The 12,286-nt window shown below is 44.5% G+C and overlaps 1 protein-coding gene across 2 annotated transcripts in view; it reads right to left on the bottom strand.

The window, feature by feature from the left end:
* The window catches only part of PRICKLE2 (prickle planar cell polarity protein 2), a 172,024-nt gene that overhangs the window by 84,881 nt on the left and 74,857 nt on the right, over positions 1 to 12,286 (bottom strand). For both annotated transcript variants that reach the window (XM_068982428.1, XM_068982430.1), the window contains exon 2: positions 11,498 to 11,681. In XM_068982428.1, coding sequence (XP_068838529.1) covers positions 11,498 to 11,641 — 144 coding nt within the window. In that variant the 5' untranslated portion in view covers positions 11,642 to 11,681. The remainder of the gene's footprint in view (positions 1 to 11,497; positions 11,682 to 12,286) is intronic.

Genomic DNA, 12,286 nt, shown 5'->3' with positions numbered 1-12,286 from the left:
GACGACTCTGCAAATGGCTGGTGACTCTAATGATTGGGTTTGTGGGGTTTTTTTGAGGGGTTATTAGATTTGCTCTCTATGAACCAGAACCACCCAGCAGGCCTAGAGAGATGAACTACTTAGTCATTGTTCTCTCCATGCCTGCACACCTGCCAGCCTCTGTCCCTCTTGGTATAAATAGCTTCTTACATAAAAAGAACAAACTGTCAACAGCCTGAGAGTGAATGAAAAAGCTGGGGGCCTAGCACTGCGGCCCTGGCTCAATGGTGAGTCACAGATATAGAGTTCATGGTTCCCAAACAGCAGGGACCAGAGCATCTTCTGGGTTAACAGGCTACGGAGGGGGCAGAGGAAGCAGGACCAGTCAAAGAATTTTAAAAAATTACCTTGATCCTATATGCAAGACAGCAAAAGAGACACAGATGTAAAGAACAGACTTTTGGACTCTGTGGAAGAAGGCGAGGGTGGGATGATAGCATTGAAACATGGATATTACCATATGTAAAATACATGATCAGTGCAAGTTTGATGCATGAAGCAGGGCACTCAAAGTGGTGCCCTAGTGTTCTGGGACAACCTAGAGGGATGGGGTGGGGAGGGAGGTGGGAGGGGGGTTCAGTATGGTAAGACACATGTACACCTGTGGCTGATTCATGTCCATGTATAGCAAAAACCACCATAATATTGCAAAGTAATTAGCCTCCAATTAAAATAAATACATTAATTAAAAAAGTCTTCAATTCTCCTTTAACGAACAGCCTTGTATTCAGGCCATATTCAGCAGATATCAGCCAGGGGCAACAAGCTGGGGATGAAAGACATCTTGCCCACAGGGAAGATGCTGGAGCTGATCCTCTGTTGCTGTCCACAGGCAAATCTGCATCAGTGTCCGGAAGACCCAAATAACAAGGGTGGTGATGACAGCAGCTACCATTCATGAGGACCTCCTATGAGTCAGCATCTCCTAGGCTCTTGAGAGAGTAATTCACTTAGCCTTCGCAGCTATGTTAGACTCGGGCACAAGCCTCTTCATTTTACACACAACAAGGTTAAGGCACCCAAGGTTACAAAGCTAGTAAGTGGTAGACCCAAGATTTGACTCCATGTACTTTCGACACTCTTGTTTTTCGGGAACATCAGAGCAGAGGTTCTCAAGCTTTGGCCTGCATAAGAAACCCTTTAAGGCTCTGTTGAAAGAGAATGCCGGGCCCACCTCCAGGGCTCTGGTTCAGCAGGTCTGGGACACAGCCTGAGAATCTGTATGTTTTACTAAGTTCCCAGGGGATAATAATGCTGCTGGTATGGGAACCAGACTTTGAAAACCACTGGAATGGCTGAATCTGGGTAACCTAACCATCATTTCAAGTAACAACTCAGCTTAGATGTCATCTCTTCAGAGAGGCTTTCTCTGGTCACCTCATTTGAAGAAGTAGATTGGCCAAATCAGAGACCAGCAAACTACACAGCCTGCGGGTCAAATCAGGCCCACTGTCTGATTTTGTTAATAAAGTTTTAATGTCACATGGCCATGCCCATTCATTTATGTGTTGTCTGATTGCTTTCACATGACAACGTTGGAGTTGGGTATTTGAGACAGAGACTATGTCCCACAAAGCCTAAAATATTTACTGTCTGGCTCTTCACAGAAAAATTTTGCCAACCCTGGCTCTAAATCACACCATCCCCCTTTTTAAAAACTGCTTTCCCAGCCCACTGAAAGTATTCTTCATTCAATAGTTTACCCGCCTGATTCTTCCACCAGAGTGTCAGCTCCGAAAGAGCAAGGACACTTGTTTGTTTGATCATGGCTGTTCCTGCAGTACCTGGAACATACTTATCACTTGATAAATATCTGCTCAATGAATATCACTGTTGAGTGCCCAGGTATGAAGACACCATACCAGGAACATGAGGGCCAGTGGAAGAAGATGACAAAATGTGTCTGTCACCAAGTGGGTTCCCAGCCAGGATGAGAGACTGAGAAGAGCCAGAGATAGAGAGATTGCTGATAGGGAAACAAGCCTTTCAGGAAGGTAGGGCTATGCTACTTCCTGCAGTGATGGGGAAACCGGAGGTGGGGAGAGAGGAATTCTTTAGTCACCAGGGCTACCTGGAGATGAAAAGCAATCTGTCTCCCCTAGGAATGAAAGAGCCTAGTGTGACACATACTGCTCCCGCCTCTAATACATGCCAAGTCAGCTTCCTCGGATCTGATGTCTTGGGTGGATCACCATGGAGGTGAGGGTGGCGTAGGAAGAGGAGCCCAAATAGGTCCTGGGTCAAGTAGAAGGCTGGAGTGAATCCTGGCTCTGCTTATGAGCTAAGGCACCCTGGTCAAGCCTCTGACCCTTGAGCTGCAAGGTATTCGGTGGGAAAAAAGGGGATTTTCTACAGGGATGAAATGTGACTTAATTCATGTAAGATCTGTTTCCTGAATAATCTCTCAGACATTATTTTAAGCACTGAGGATACAGTGGTGAACAGGACCATATCTGTCTCTCTCCAATAGGCTGACATTTTAGACATTTTAGAAGGTAGGCTGTATGACGAAAGGGGTAGACACAGACGTATATAAAGCATACATTACGCCCTTGGATTGGTGAAGGCCTCTTGCTCCCTCTCTAGTTGCCTCTGAATGGGGAATCAGTGTTGCCTTGTCTCTGCTCACAGGAAGACATGTCAAGGTGATGCGTGACAGGGGCGCCTTTGGTTTCCCAGGGCGAGGAACAGCAGTGGAGCTGCCCAGCCCTCAGGTCAGTGGGTGGCTGCCTTGGCAAGAGCTCAGCATGGCACAGGCCCTACTCATTTCTCCCTAGACCACCCCACAATGCCCTCTCCAAATTCTGAGCACAGATACAAAGTGAGTACGGATTTCATTTCACTTCTGAACTTCTGCAACCAGCCAGATCTTTGCAGGGTGGGCTTCCTCCAATCATTCAGCAGCAGCTCGAAGACCACCTCTCCAGAGAGGCAGGTCCTGACCAATCAATTTAAATCAGCCAATCCCCGCCGCCCCAACACTCTGACCCACAGTCCTGATCACAGGAGCCACTGTATTTCCTTCATTTGTTGTTGTTGTCATTGAGTTGCTCAGTTGTGTCCTACTCCGTGTGACCCCATGAGCTGCAACACTCCAGGCTTCCCTGTCCTTCACTATCTCCCAGAACTTGCTAAAACTCATGTCCATTGAGTCGGTGATATTACCTACTCTTCATGGTTAATTAAATGCAAAGCACCTAAGAGAGTGCCTGGTGCATGCAAGAGTTCACTAAATGTTTACAGCTCTACTGTTTACATCATTTTAAAATTCACAGTGTTCAATTATCTCAGTCATTTGTTCCCTAGAGGACAGGTCTCCAATAGCCCCACTTAGAAACCTCACAGATCTTGGTTACTGTTTCATCTGCAGTGCCTAGCATGGTGCCTGCACAGGGGAGGTGCACAGAAGACCAGTGAAGGGAGGAATGAAAACAGTCCGATTGGTGTTCCTTTGTCACAGAGTTCTCCAGCACACACTGTGATTCATTCTTCAACTCTGACTAGGGGGTACAGTCCAGTGGAAAGCTGGCATGAAGCCCGACCACTAGAGACAGCTGCTGAAGAGGCTGCGAGCGGCAGAGTAAGGAGCCATGCCTTCAGATGACCTGAGCATCCTCAGAACAGGCCATTCTGCTTTGTGGGAAGGCTCTCTTTGCACTCTGAATGGTCTACAGAAAATGCCCCTGGAACTTACTCCTCACCAATCTCGGCACTGAGAGGCTACAGGTAACCTCAGGGACTGAGGAAGGGGGTTGGCAGAGTCCATTTCTTCAGCAGACATCCCCAAAGCCCACTTCGGACACTGAAGTTTTCAGAGTCAGGTGGCTCTGCCTGGGCCCCTGTCCAAACTTATCTGGTTCAGTGTGCCCAGAAGTTCACAAGAAAGAAGCTGTACCTTTACAGCGAGCCCACAGAAGAGAACCTGGGGAGCAGAACAGCTCCTGCAGCAGCAGAATGGAAATGATTTTTTAAAGCCTTTGAAAAGGCTGAGGAGGAACCCTGGATTCCGGCTGACTCTATGCTGACCCTCTCCCACCCGACATAACCATCCTCCACGTGGACAGCCTGATGCTCCTTCCCCACTTTTTGCTGCCTGCTCAGGGCAGTAGTGATCAGTGACACTCGCTACAGCTTCGCAAGCAGGGTGATAAGGAGACAGTCGTTCTATTGAGCATCTACTGTGTGCAGACACTGCCCTGGGAACTTTCTACATGTTCCCTCACTCGGGGCCAGACCAGCCCTGTGCTTGATCTATAGGTTTAAAGAGCAACAGCTCTGGGCTCTGGGTGTCTGACACTGAATTCCTCTCTGCTGCTTCTCAGCTGTGTGATCCTGGGCAAGCTACTTCACTTCGCCGAGCCCTGCTTCAGTCACTTCTAAAACAGGAATAACAACGACCAAATCATGTTGTTTTAAGAATTAAGCACGGTAATGCACGTAAAGTTGAAAATGGTGGTGGGCACAAAACAAGGGTTCAGAGCAAGTTTAATAATTGTCTCCATGTTATGATCATCACCCTCAGAAGGAAAACTGAGGCTCCTGGAAACTGAACAACTTTTCCGAGGTCAGAAAGGGAGCAGAAGCCAGACTTAGTAGACTCTGGGAGCGAGGCTTTTTCCACCGCACTGTGTCCCTGAATGCACTCTGCAAGTGATTCTGTGACACAACTGGTCCTCTGCTTTGGAAATAAAGAGGGCTTCTGCCAGACCCTTGGCTCCTGGCACCCTGAGTGTTAGAGCTGGTGGTGCTGCCCCAAGTCTGTGCCGGAACACAGTCCTTCCCCGCATGTCATCCATCTCCTGCCTTTCGAATCTAAGACATCTCTGAAGCCGCTGGGATTATTTGGGGAATCTGCTTGAGTATGTTTTTAAGAAAAACACAGGGAGCAGGAATTATGGATACAAAATAATCCTGTTTTTATGTAGAAAAACACTGAAAAGACCTTTATCTTTTCAGTGTGATGCAACCCTGAACATCACTGGTTCTGCAAAGGCTCCTGGTCACCTGCCTGTCTCTTAACAAATATTGGTAGGGTGCCTGGCACAGTGCCAGGCACTAGGAAATTCCTAAAGAACAAAGCAGATAAGACCCTTGACCTCCTGAATCTTAAAGCAAAGTCAGAAAGCCAAATATTAAAGAAATAATTATACTGTTACCTAGTTACGAGTTTGAGACGTGCTCTATCCATGGGGTCATGAAAGAGTCAGACATGACTTAGTGACTAAGCAAGAAAAATATTGAAAAGGAAATGGTAGGGACTTTTGGAAAGAAGGGAATTGGGGACCTAATCTTATATTGGAAGAGTGGGGGTGGCTAGAGAAACTCCTTTAGGAAATACATTTAATCTGACATCTGATGGATGAGTAACAATCATTACATTAAAAGCCAAATAAAGAATTTTACATATTCCCCATAGAAGTATTTTAAACCAACTAATTCACTCCCATCTTTTAGGTAATATTGGATGGTCTATTTTGCCACATATGGAAAAATGCTTTGAAAGCCCCAAATTGGGCAATTACTTCTAGTATCCACTCTTCATCCTTACTGCAACAGTCTGAAGTGAAAGTTGAGAGTTCTGGAGAAATAACCTAGTTACCACTGTTTATGTGCAAAAATAGGGTTATGGTCAAGGTAAAATCACTAACATTGGGAGACCAAAGATGTGAAGACATTCCTATCTGAGAACTCTCCATGGAGTATCCAAAACATCGATAAAAGGACATTCATTCACTCAGGAGAAGCAATCTAATGGCCTGTTCACATTTTCAAGGATCACAAGCAGAAGCACCAGGAGAAAAACCACATCTTCACAGACCCAATGAAAGCTATCCACCCAGAGGATGCACTACTCACAACATTTCTGGACGTCAGTTTAGCACAATGAATCAAAAGTCTAACTGGGACAATGAATCAAAAGCCTTAAAGGGGTTTACCCACGACCTCTCCACCTCTAGGGATTGTGCTGAAGGAGAGAAGCAGGTAAGTGTACAGGAATGCTGGCTGCTACTGCTTTATTTAATATAGAGAAAAGCTACTAAAGATGCCTATGTTCAAAAATAACTTTTCAGTTCAGGGCTGTTTGATGGTTGTGCTCCCGGCATTTGGGAGGGATCAATTCTTCTTTGCACAGGATCGCCTGGTACTTCTCAGAATGTTTAGCACCCCAAGCCCCTACCCATCAAAATTCTAGTGGAACCCCCTAACCATTTTGACAATAACGGCCCTTATTTAAACCGACACTTCCAAATGCCCCCTAGTGGCGAGTGGTGCCACTACAGGTTGGTAACTACTAACAGAGAACTATGCACCTATTCCAGTGGCGCCCCACTCCAGTGCTCTCGCCTGGAGAATCCCAGGGACAGAGGAGCCTGGTGGGCTGCAGTCCATGGGGTCGCGAAGAGTCAGACACGACTGGGCGACTTCACTTTCACTCTTCACTTTCATGCATTGGAGAAGGCAATGGCACCCCACTCCAGTCCTCTCGCCTGGAGAATCCCAGGGACAGAGGAGCCTGGTGGGCTGCAGTCCATGGGGTCGCGAAGAGTCGGACACGACTGAGCGACTTCACTTTCACTTTTCACTTTCATGCACTGGTGAAGGAAATGGCAGCCCACTCCAGTGTTCTTGCCTGAAGAATCCCAGGGACAGGGGAGCCTGGTGGGCGGCCGTCTATGGGGTCACACAGAGTCGGACACGACTGAAGTGACTTAGCAGTAGCAGCAGCATGCACCTATTCCAACCTGGGGTCTAAATATAGAAATTTGGGCTTCCCTGGTGGCTCAGGTTGTAAAGAATCCACCTGCAATGCAAAAGACCTGGGTTTGATCCCTGGGTTGGAAAGATCGCCTGGAGAAGAAAATGGCTACCCACTCCAGTATTATGGCCTGAAGAACTCCATGGACTGTATAGTTCATGGGGTCACAAAGAATCGGACATGACTGAGCGACTTTCAAATACAGAAAAAAAATAGAAAAAAATGTTCACAATACATGAAGTGAAAAAAATGTCAAGATAAATGGATAGCATCATATTTTTGTCCAAAACAAAACAGAAATGTAAGCCTATACACATAGATTCTTGTTACATGCATTCCAAGTGAAAGTGAAAGTGTCAATTGCTCATCATTTTTGACTCTTTATGACCCCATGGACTGTAGCCTGCTGGGCTCCTCTGTCCATGGGATTCTCCAGGCCAAAATACTGGAGTGGGTTGCCATGGCCTCCTCTGGGGATCTTTCCAACCCAGGGATCGAACCCTCATCTCCTGTGCCTCCACCATTGCAGGCAGATGCTTCACTGTTTGAGTCACCAGGGAAGCCCACAAACATTCCAAAAACTTTGGAAAACAGTTTTCTCTGGTTGGCAGAATTATGAGTGATTTTTATCTGCTTTCTTTCTTCTTTTCTTTCCCTTTTTTCAATAAGCAAATTCTTCTCATTACAGAAAGAGAATATTATCTCTTGTTTTGGAGAACAAACGGTGATCCACCCAACAACCTGCTCCACACACCATTTCAATTCTTGTTTTGACTTATCGGGACGATGAGTATTGGCCTCTGCTCAAGCAGCGTGGGATCACCTTTCTCACTCTGCCAAATACTCAGCCTCGTTTCAAGGCAGCAGCTGTAATACCAGAGGTAAGACCTGGGAGGTACTCAAATAAATGTTTACTCAACTGAGTCATCCTTTTCTTGTCTGGATTGGGCCACACTTGTGCTGACATGTCCTCCAGGTTTTAACAGTACTTTTACCCAGTGGTTCTCAAGCAGGGTGCCCAGCTCATCCCCCAGGGGCAATGAATGGTATTCTGATACGGGTCTGGTCATCCCAGTGGAGGGCGTGGTGAGTGCTACTGGCATCAACTAGGTGGTGGGGGCCAGGGATGCTGTTAACCATCCTATAATGCCCAGGACTGCCCCGACAGCAAGAAATCTTCAGCCTAAAATGTCAACAGCGCTGAGGTTTAGAAATCCTGCTCACCGTTTTCCTTCCTTACAGCTGTTAAATAATTTCCAAATTCTTCCTAAAGTTTTATCTACTATAAATATCTCCCCAGAGCAGTTCTAGGAGACAGAGCGTATACAATGACCTGCTGGAGTCTGAAGAGAAATTGGAGCCTTACAGATGACCTCAGATGGGCCATCAGGGAAGACTCCAGTTTTCCGTCCTGCCTCCGCAGGGCTCTCTGCATAATATTAAATGCCTCACCTGGAGCGAGCAGAGACAAAGGATCTTGGCAACCTCTCTGATCAGTTTTCAGTCTGGTCATTAAAAAACACACCTTAGAAGCCTTTCTTTTCTGGCATCGACTGTTATCTTTATGGTTTTTTATACAATTTTAAGAAGGCTGGGTTTTTGCAATTGGTAGATTTTAATAAAATTAACTGCCCATATTCAAGAATACCTCCTTTTCAAAGGGGGGTAGCTTTCGTTTCCATTTTATTTAACTGAAGGCATTTCTCAGAAGAAACAGAATAATAAAGAGTGTCACCCGAAGGTATATTACCAACCTCACAACCAGGGAATGAAATGAAAGATTTTTAACAAAAATGAAAGCACATTACTCGGAACCCTAACTGGTCTTGAGTATTTTGCCTCCAGCACAAAGCATTTTAATATCCACTGTAATTTCTCCTGATAGAAAAATGTTTTTTCTCAAGTCAGAGACAACTAACATCATATTAAATACCAGAATTTTTATTAGTAAGAGGTATCTGGGTCTTAAGTTTTTCTAAAACCTACCAGTCAATCTTTAAACCTATAATCAGTTCCATAAGTAATAGACTTTCAAAGATCTTATAATTTAAAAATGTGAAGACTGTTTTTTTTCATGCAACATGATCCCTTGAAACACCTTTAATACAGATTCATATTTTATTAGGCAAATATAGAGCCCTTCAAATAGCTTGAAAAGACAGTCTCTCTCTGGAGAACAATTTCCTTTCTAATCATCTGTGTCATATAGGTCTGAGTAAGTGTTGTGAATAGAGAAAACCATTTGAAGAAAAATACAATTACAAGAGATGGGAATACTCTGTCATCTGACATAATTCAAACCACTGATTTAATAGCATTAATCATTTTCTTTCAAAACAAATCAAAGAAAGATGCTTTATGTTCCCCAAAGATATTCACTTTGGATGAAGCAAGTGGCCTTCAAAAATACGTAAGCAATCATTTTTGGAATTGATGGATGTCACCAAGCCCTTTAACTTTTGCAACAGTTTGTTCTCTTAGGTCAGTAGAAAATGTTCTCTGAATCTGGACATCACAGAATGATATTTAATGGCCTTAGAAAAGAATCTACCTAAGCAGGGAACTGAAAATAGCTTAACTTTGGAATTTCAGAGCCCAGTTCAGCAGGAAGCAACATGAACAAAAGAAGGATGGGTCTCTTGGAAGCTGCTGGAAATGAGGTTAACAAGAAAAACGAAACAGGCTCACAGATGTATCAAGGTGTAAAAACTCACTGCTCAAGTACTGGCAGTAGAAGGGTGATGTCAAACACAGATATTCAGTCACCCACCACCTCATCTGAGCTTCCAGACAAACTCAAGCAAATACTCTCATTCTTCTTCAACTTATTAATAATACAGTCTTTACTGAAACAGAAAAAAATAAAGATTTAACCTTAATATACAAACTGGGAGAAAATGTGCATGCATGCTAAGTCTCTCCAATTGCATCCAACTCCTTGTGACCCTATGGACTGCAGCCCTCCAGGCCCCTTCAGGCGCCTCCGTCCATAGGACTTCCCAGGCAAGAATACTTGAGTGGGTTGTTGGCATTTCCACCTCCAGGGGATCTTCTCAACCCAGGGACTGATCCCAGGTCTCATGTCTCCCTGCACTGGCATGTGGGTTCTTTAACACAAGTGCCACCTGGGAAGCCCCTGGGAGAAAACCTTCTTATTTATTTCTGCTGATAACCCAACACAGAATTCCTTTCAATTCTCACAGAGATTATTTTCTGTGAAAGTTTCCATTCTAAGACATTTTCATCCTAGTAAGAATTAGAATAGAGTTCACAAAACTCAAATGCCTGTAGGGTATAGGAAGATGAACACAAAAGGATGAAATGGGCTTAGTCGTGACCAGGCTGACCTGGAGATTCACCCTTTTGAAACTCTGGAAAGAATGTCTCGCACTCAAATCAATGGCCTGCACACCAATTCCTGAGAAAGTAAGATTTCAGATTCTACTGAAAGTAAGATTCCAGATTCTCAAAATTTCAAGATCTGAATATCAACTTTAAAATTAAAATTTTTTAAGTATGAGCAGCTTCTAAGTATTAGTGACTAATTAAAATTTTAAACAATCCTTTGCTGTTTAAACAAATCCTGGCTCTGTGTTTGCGATTCCATCTGTCAAATGACAACCTCATTATTGGAAGAAGAAATATGAGAAATGGCTAACCAAGGAGATGTTATCAGGGTCCCATCCTCAAGTTCTTGGTGAATTTTTGGGTCTTCCCTCATTATAAAGAACTTTTTCTAAGAGCATCACATCTAAAGTTAACCTTTCAGGGTTTTTTAAGCTTTACAACATTGCCAGACATAGAGAAGATCTCCAGGGAAAGAATCTTTCTATGTGAGAGGAAGGGAATAGTGGTCAAACACTTAAGGCTGTGATAAACCTGTCTCTCAAAGATGCACAAGGAAGATCATGAAAGTATCCAGCTTATGGGAGGGGCTTCTAAACCAACAGGAGGCTGGGACAGGAGAAAATTCCAAAGACCAAGAAATGCAAAGTGGAAGTTGTATATGACTGAGAGAAATGCAGTGACAGAGAAAGAAATCAAGTTCATCGAACCAAGCCAGCAGTATTTACAGCCTGCAAGCAGTGCCAAAATGTTTCAGGAAGTGCCAGTATCTTTCTCTGTCAAGCTGGGTCAAACTTTTCAGCGCAGCATCAGATCACTAGGTAAATCCTCATTTCCTTACTCTCCTTTACAAAGAATCTTAACATTAAGATTGATGGCCAATGTAGGACACCCCTTCCCTCTCCAAAAATGCAGTTTCATTACCTAATGTTTCTAGACGTTTCTAGAAAATCTTTTGGTAACAGCTTCAATGGAAATGTAGAATGAATTAGCTCTGTTTCATTTCTCTTCCTGGTTTCCCAGTGGGGACCCAGACGTCTTCTTCCCGTATAGCAACATCTTCTCAGACTTAGCAAAGTCAGCTCTTCCTTCTGAACCGGAATGAGGAACAAAGGCCGAGACCATGGGAAAAGCCAAGCCCATGACTGCCCTTCCGTCAGGAGCGGTATCTCCGGGACTTCCTCTGTAGGCCTGAGGCTAAGACTCTGCACTCTCAGTGCAGCAGCCAGGGTTCAATCCTTGCTCAGAGAACTAGATTCCATGAGCTGCAACTAAGAGTTCCCCTGCCACAGCTGATACCCAGTGCAGCCAAATACGTAAATATTAAAAAAAAAAAAAGAAGAGAAAGAATGGTACCTGTTCAGGCTTCAGTCCTGGCGGAACCCAGGCGTACTCCTCCAGGGCACAGCCTGAGTCATCATCCGAGGTCGAGTTCCTCTGGAAGTCAAACATGAGTTTGCTGACGGTCTTCTCCATCGCCAGGGGCATCACCGTCACCATGTGCTCCTCCTGAGGGCACTTGCAGTGCAGGCAGATCTTCCTGCAAGCAGCAAAGGCAGGAGGTGAGAAAGAAGGCAAAAGAAACCATTTTTTCACTTAGCCTGCCACTCACCAGCCCTTGGATCCCAAACCATAAACACATTTCTTGGCAACTGGCTTTTGGCAAAAGCGTCTAAAGGAGTGTTCCACACCCCGCCTGTTTTTGTAGAAGGCGTGGCCCTGAGTACCTGCAAAGCTCCTGAACTCAAGTCAGGGGCCACCAGGTGAGCATGCTAAGGACATTTAAACATGGATGCCGACCTCTTCTTCTAAATCAGTACCCCAAGAGCCAAGTCAAAATACCTTTTATTTTACTAGGTAGAACACTGGATATGCACCATGACCACAATTTCCTTGACTGGAATAGTAATTAAATAGATACCATACATAGTCAGACCAGAAATATTACCAGGAGATTTAACAAATACTGACAACATTCCATTTTTATAAAAGGTTTCCAGACCTTAGGAAAAGAAAGTGGTTTTTTAAAAAAACTGCAGGTGAGATTTTCCTTAAGAAGAGTAAAAATAGTTTTTTTTTTCCAACAAAACAAATCTGACCCTAAGATCTGCTGGGAAAGGCATTTTCATCTCCACTGAAGATCCT

This window comes from Capricornis sumatraensis, chromosome 10, assembly GCF_032405125.1.
Source record: "Capricornis sumatraensis isolate serow.1 chromosome 10, serow.2, whole genome shotgun sequence".
NCBI lineage: Eukaryota > Metazoa > Chordata > Mammalia > Artiodactyla > Bovidae > Capricornis > Capricornis sumatraensis.
This window is presented reverse-complemented; position numbering and strand designations above follow the sequence as displayed.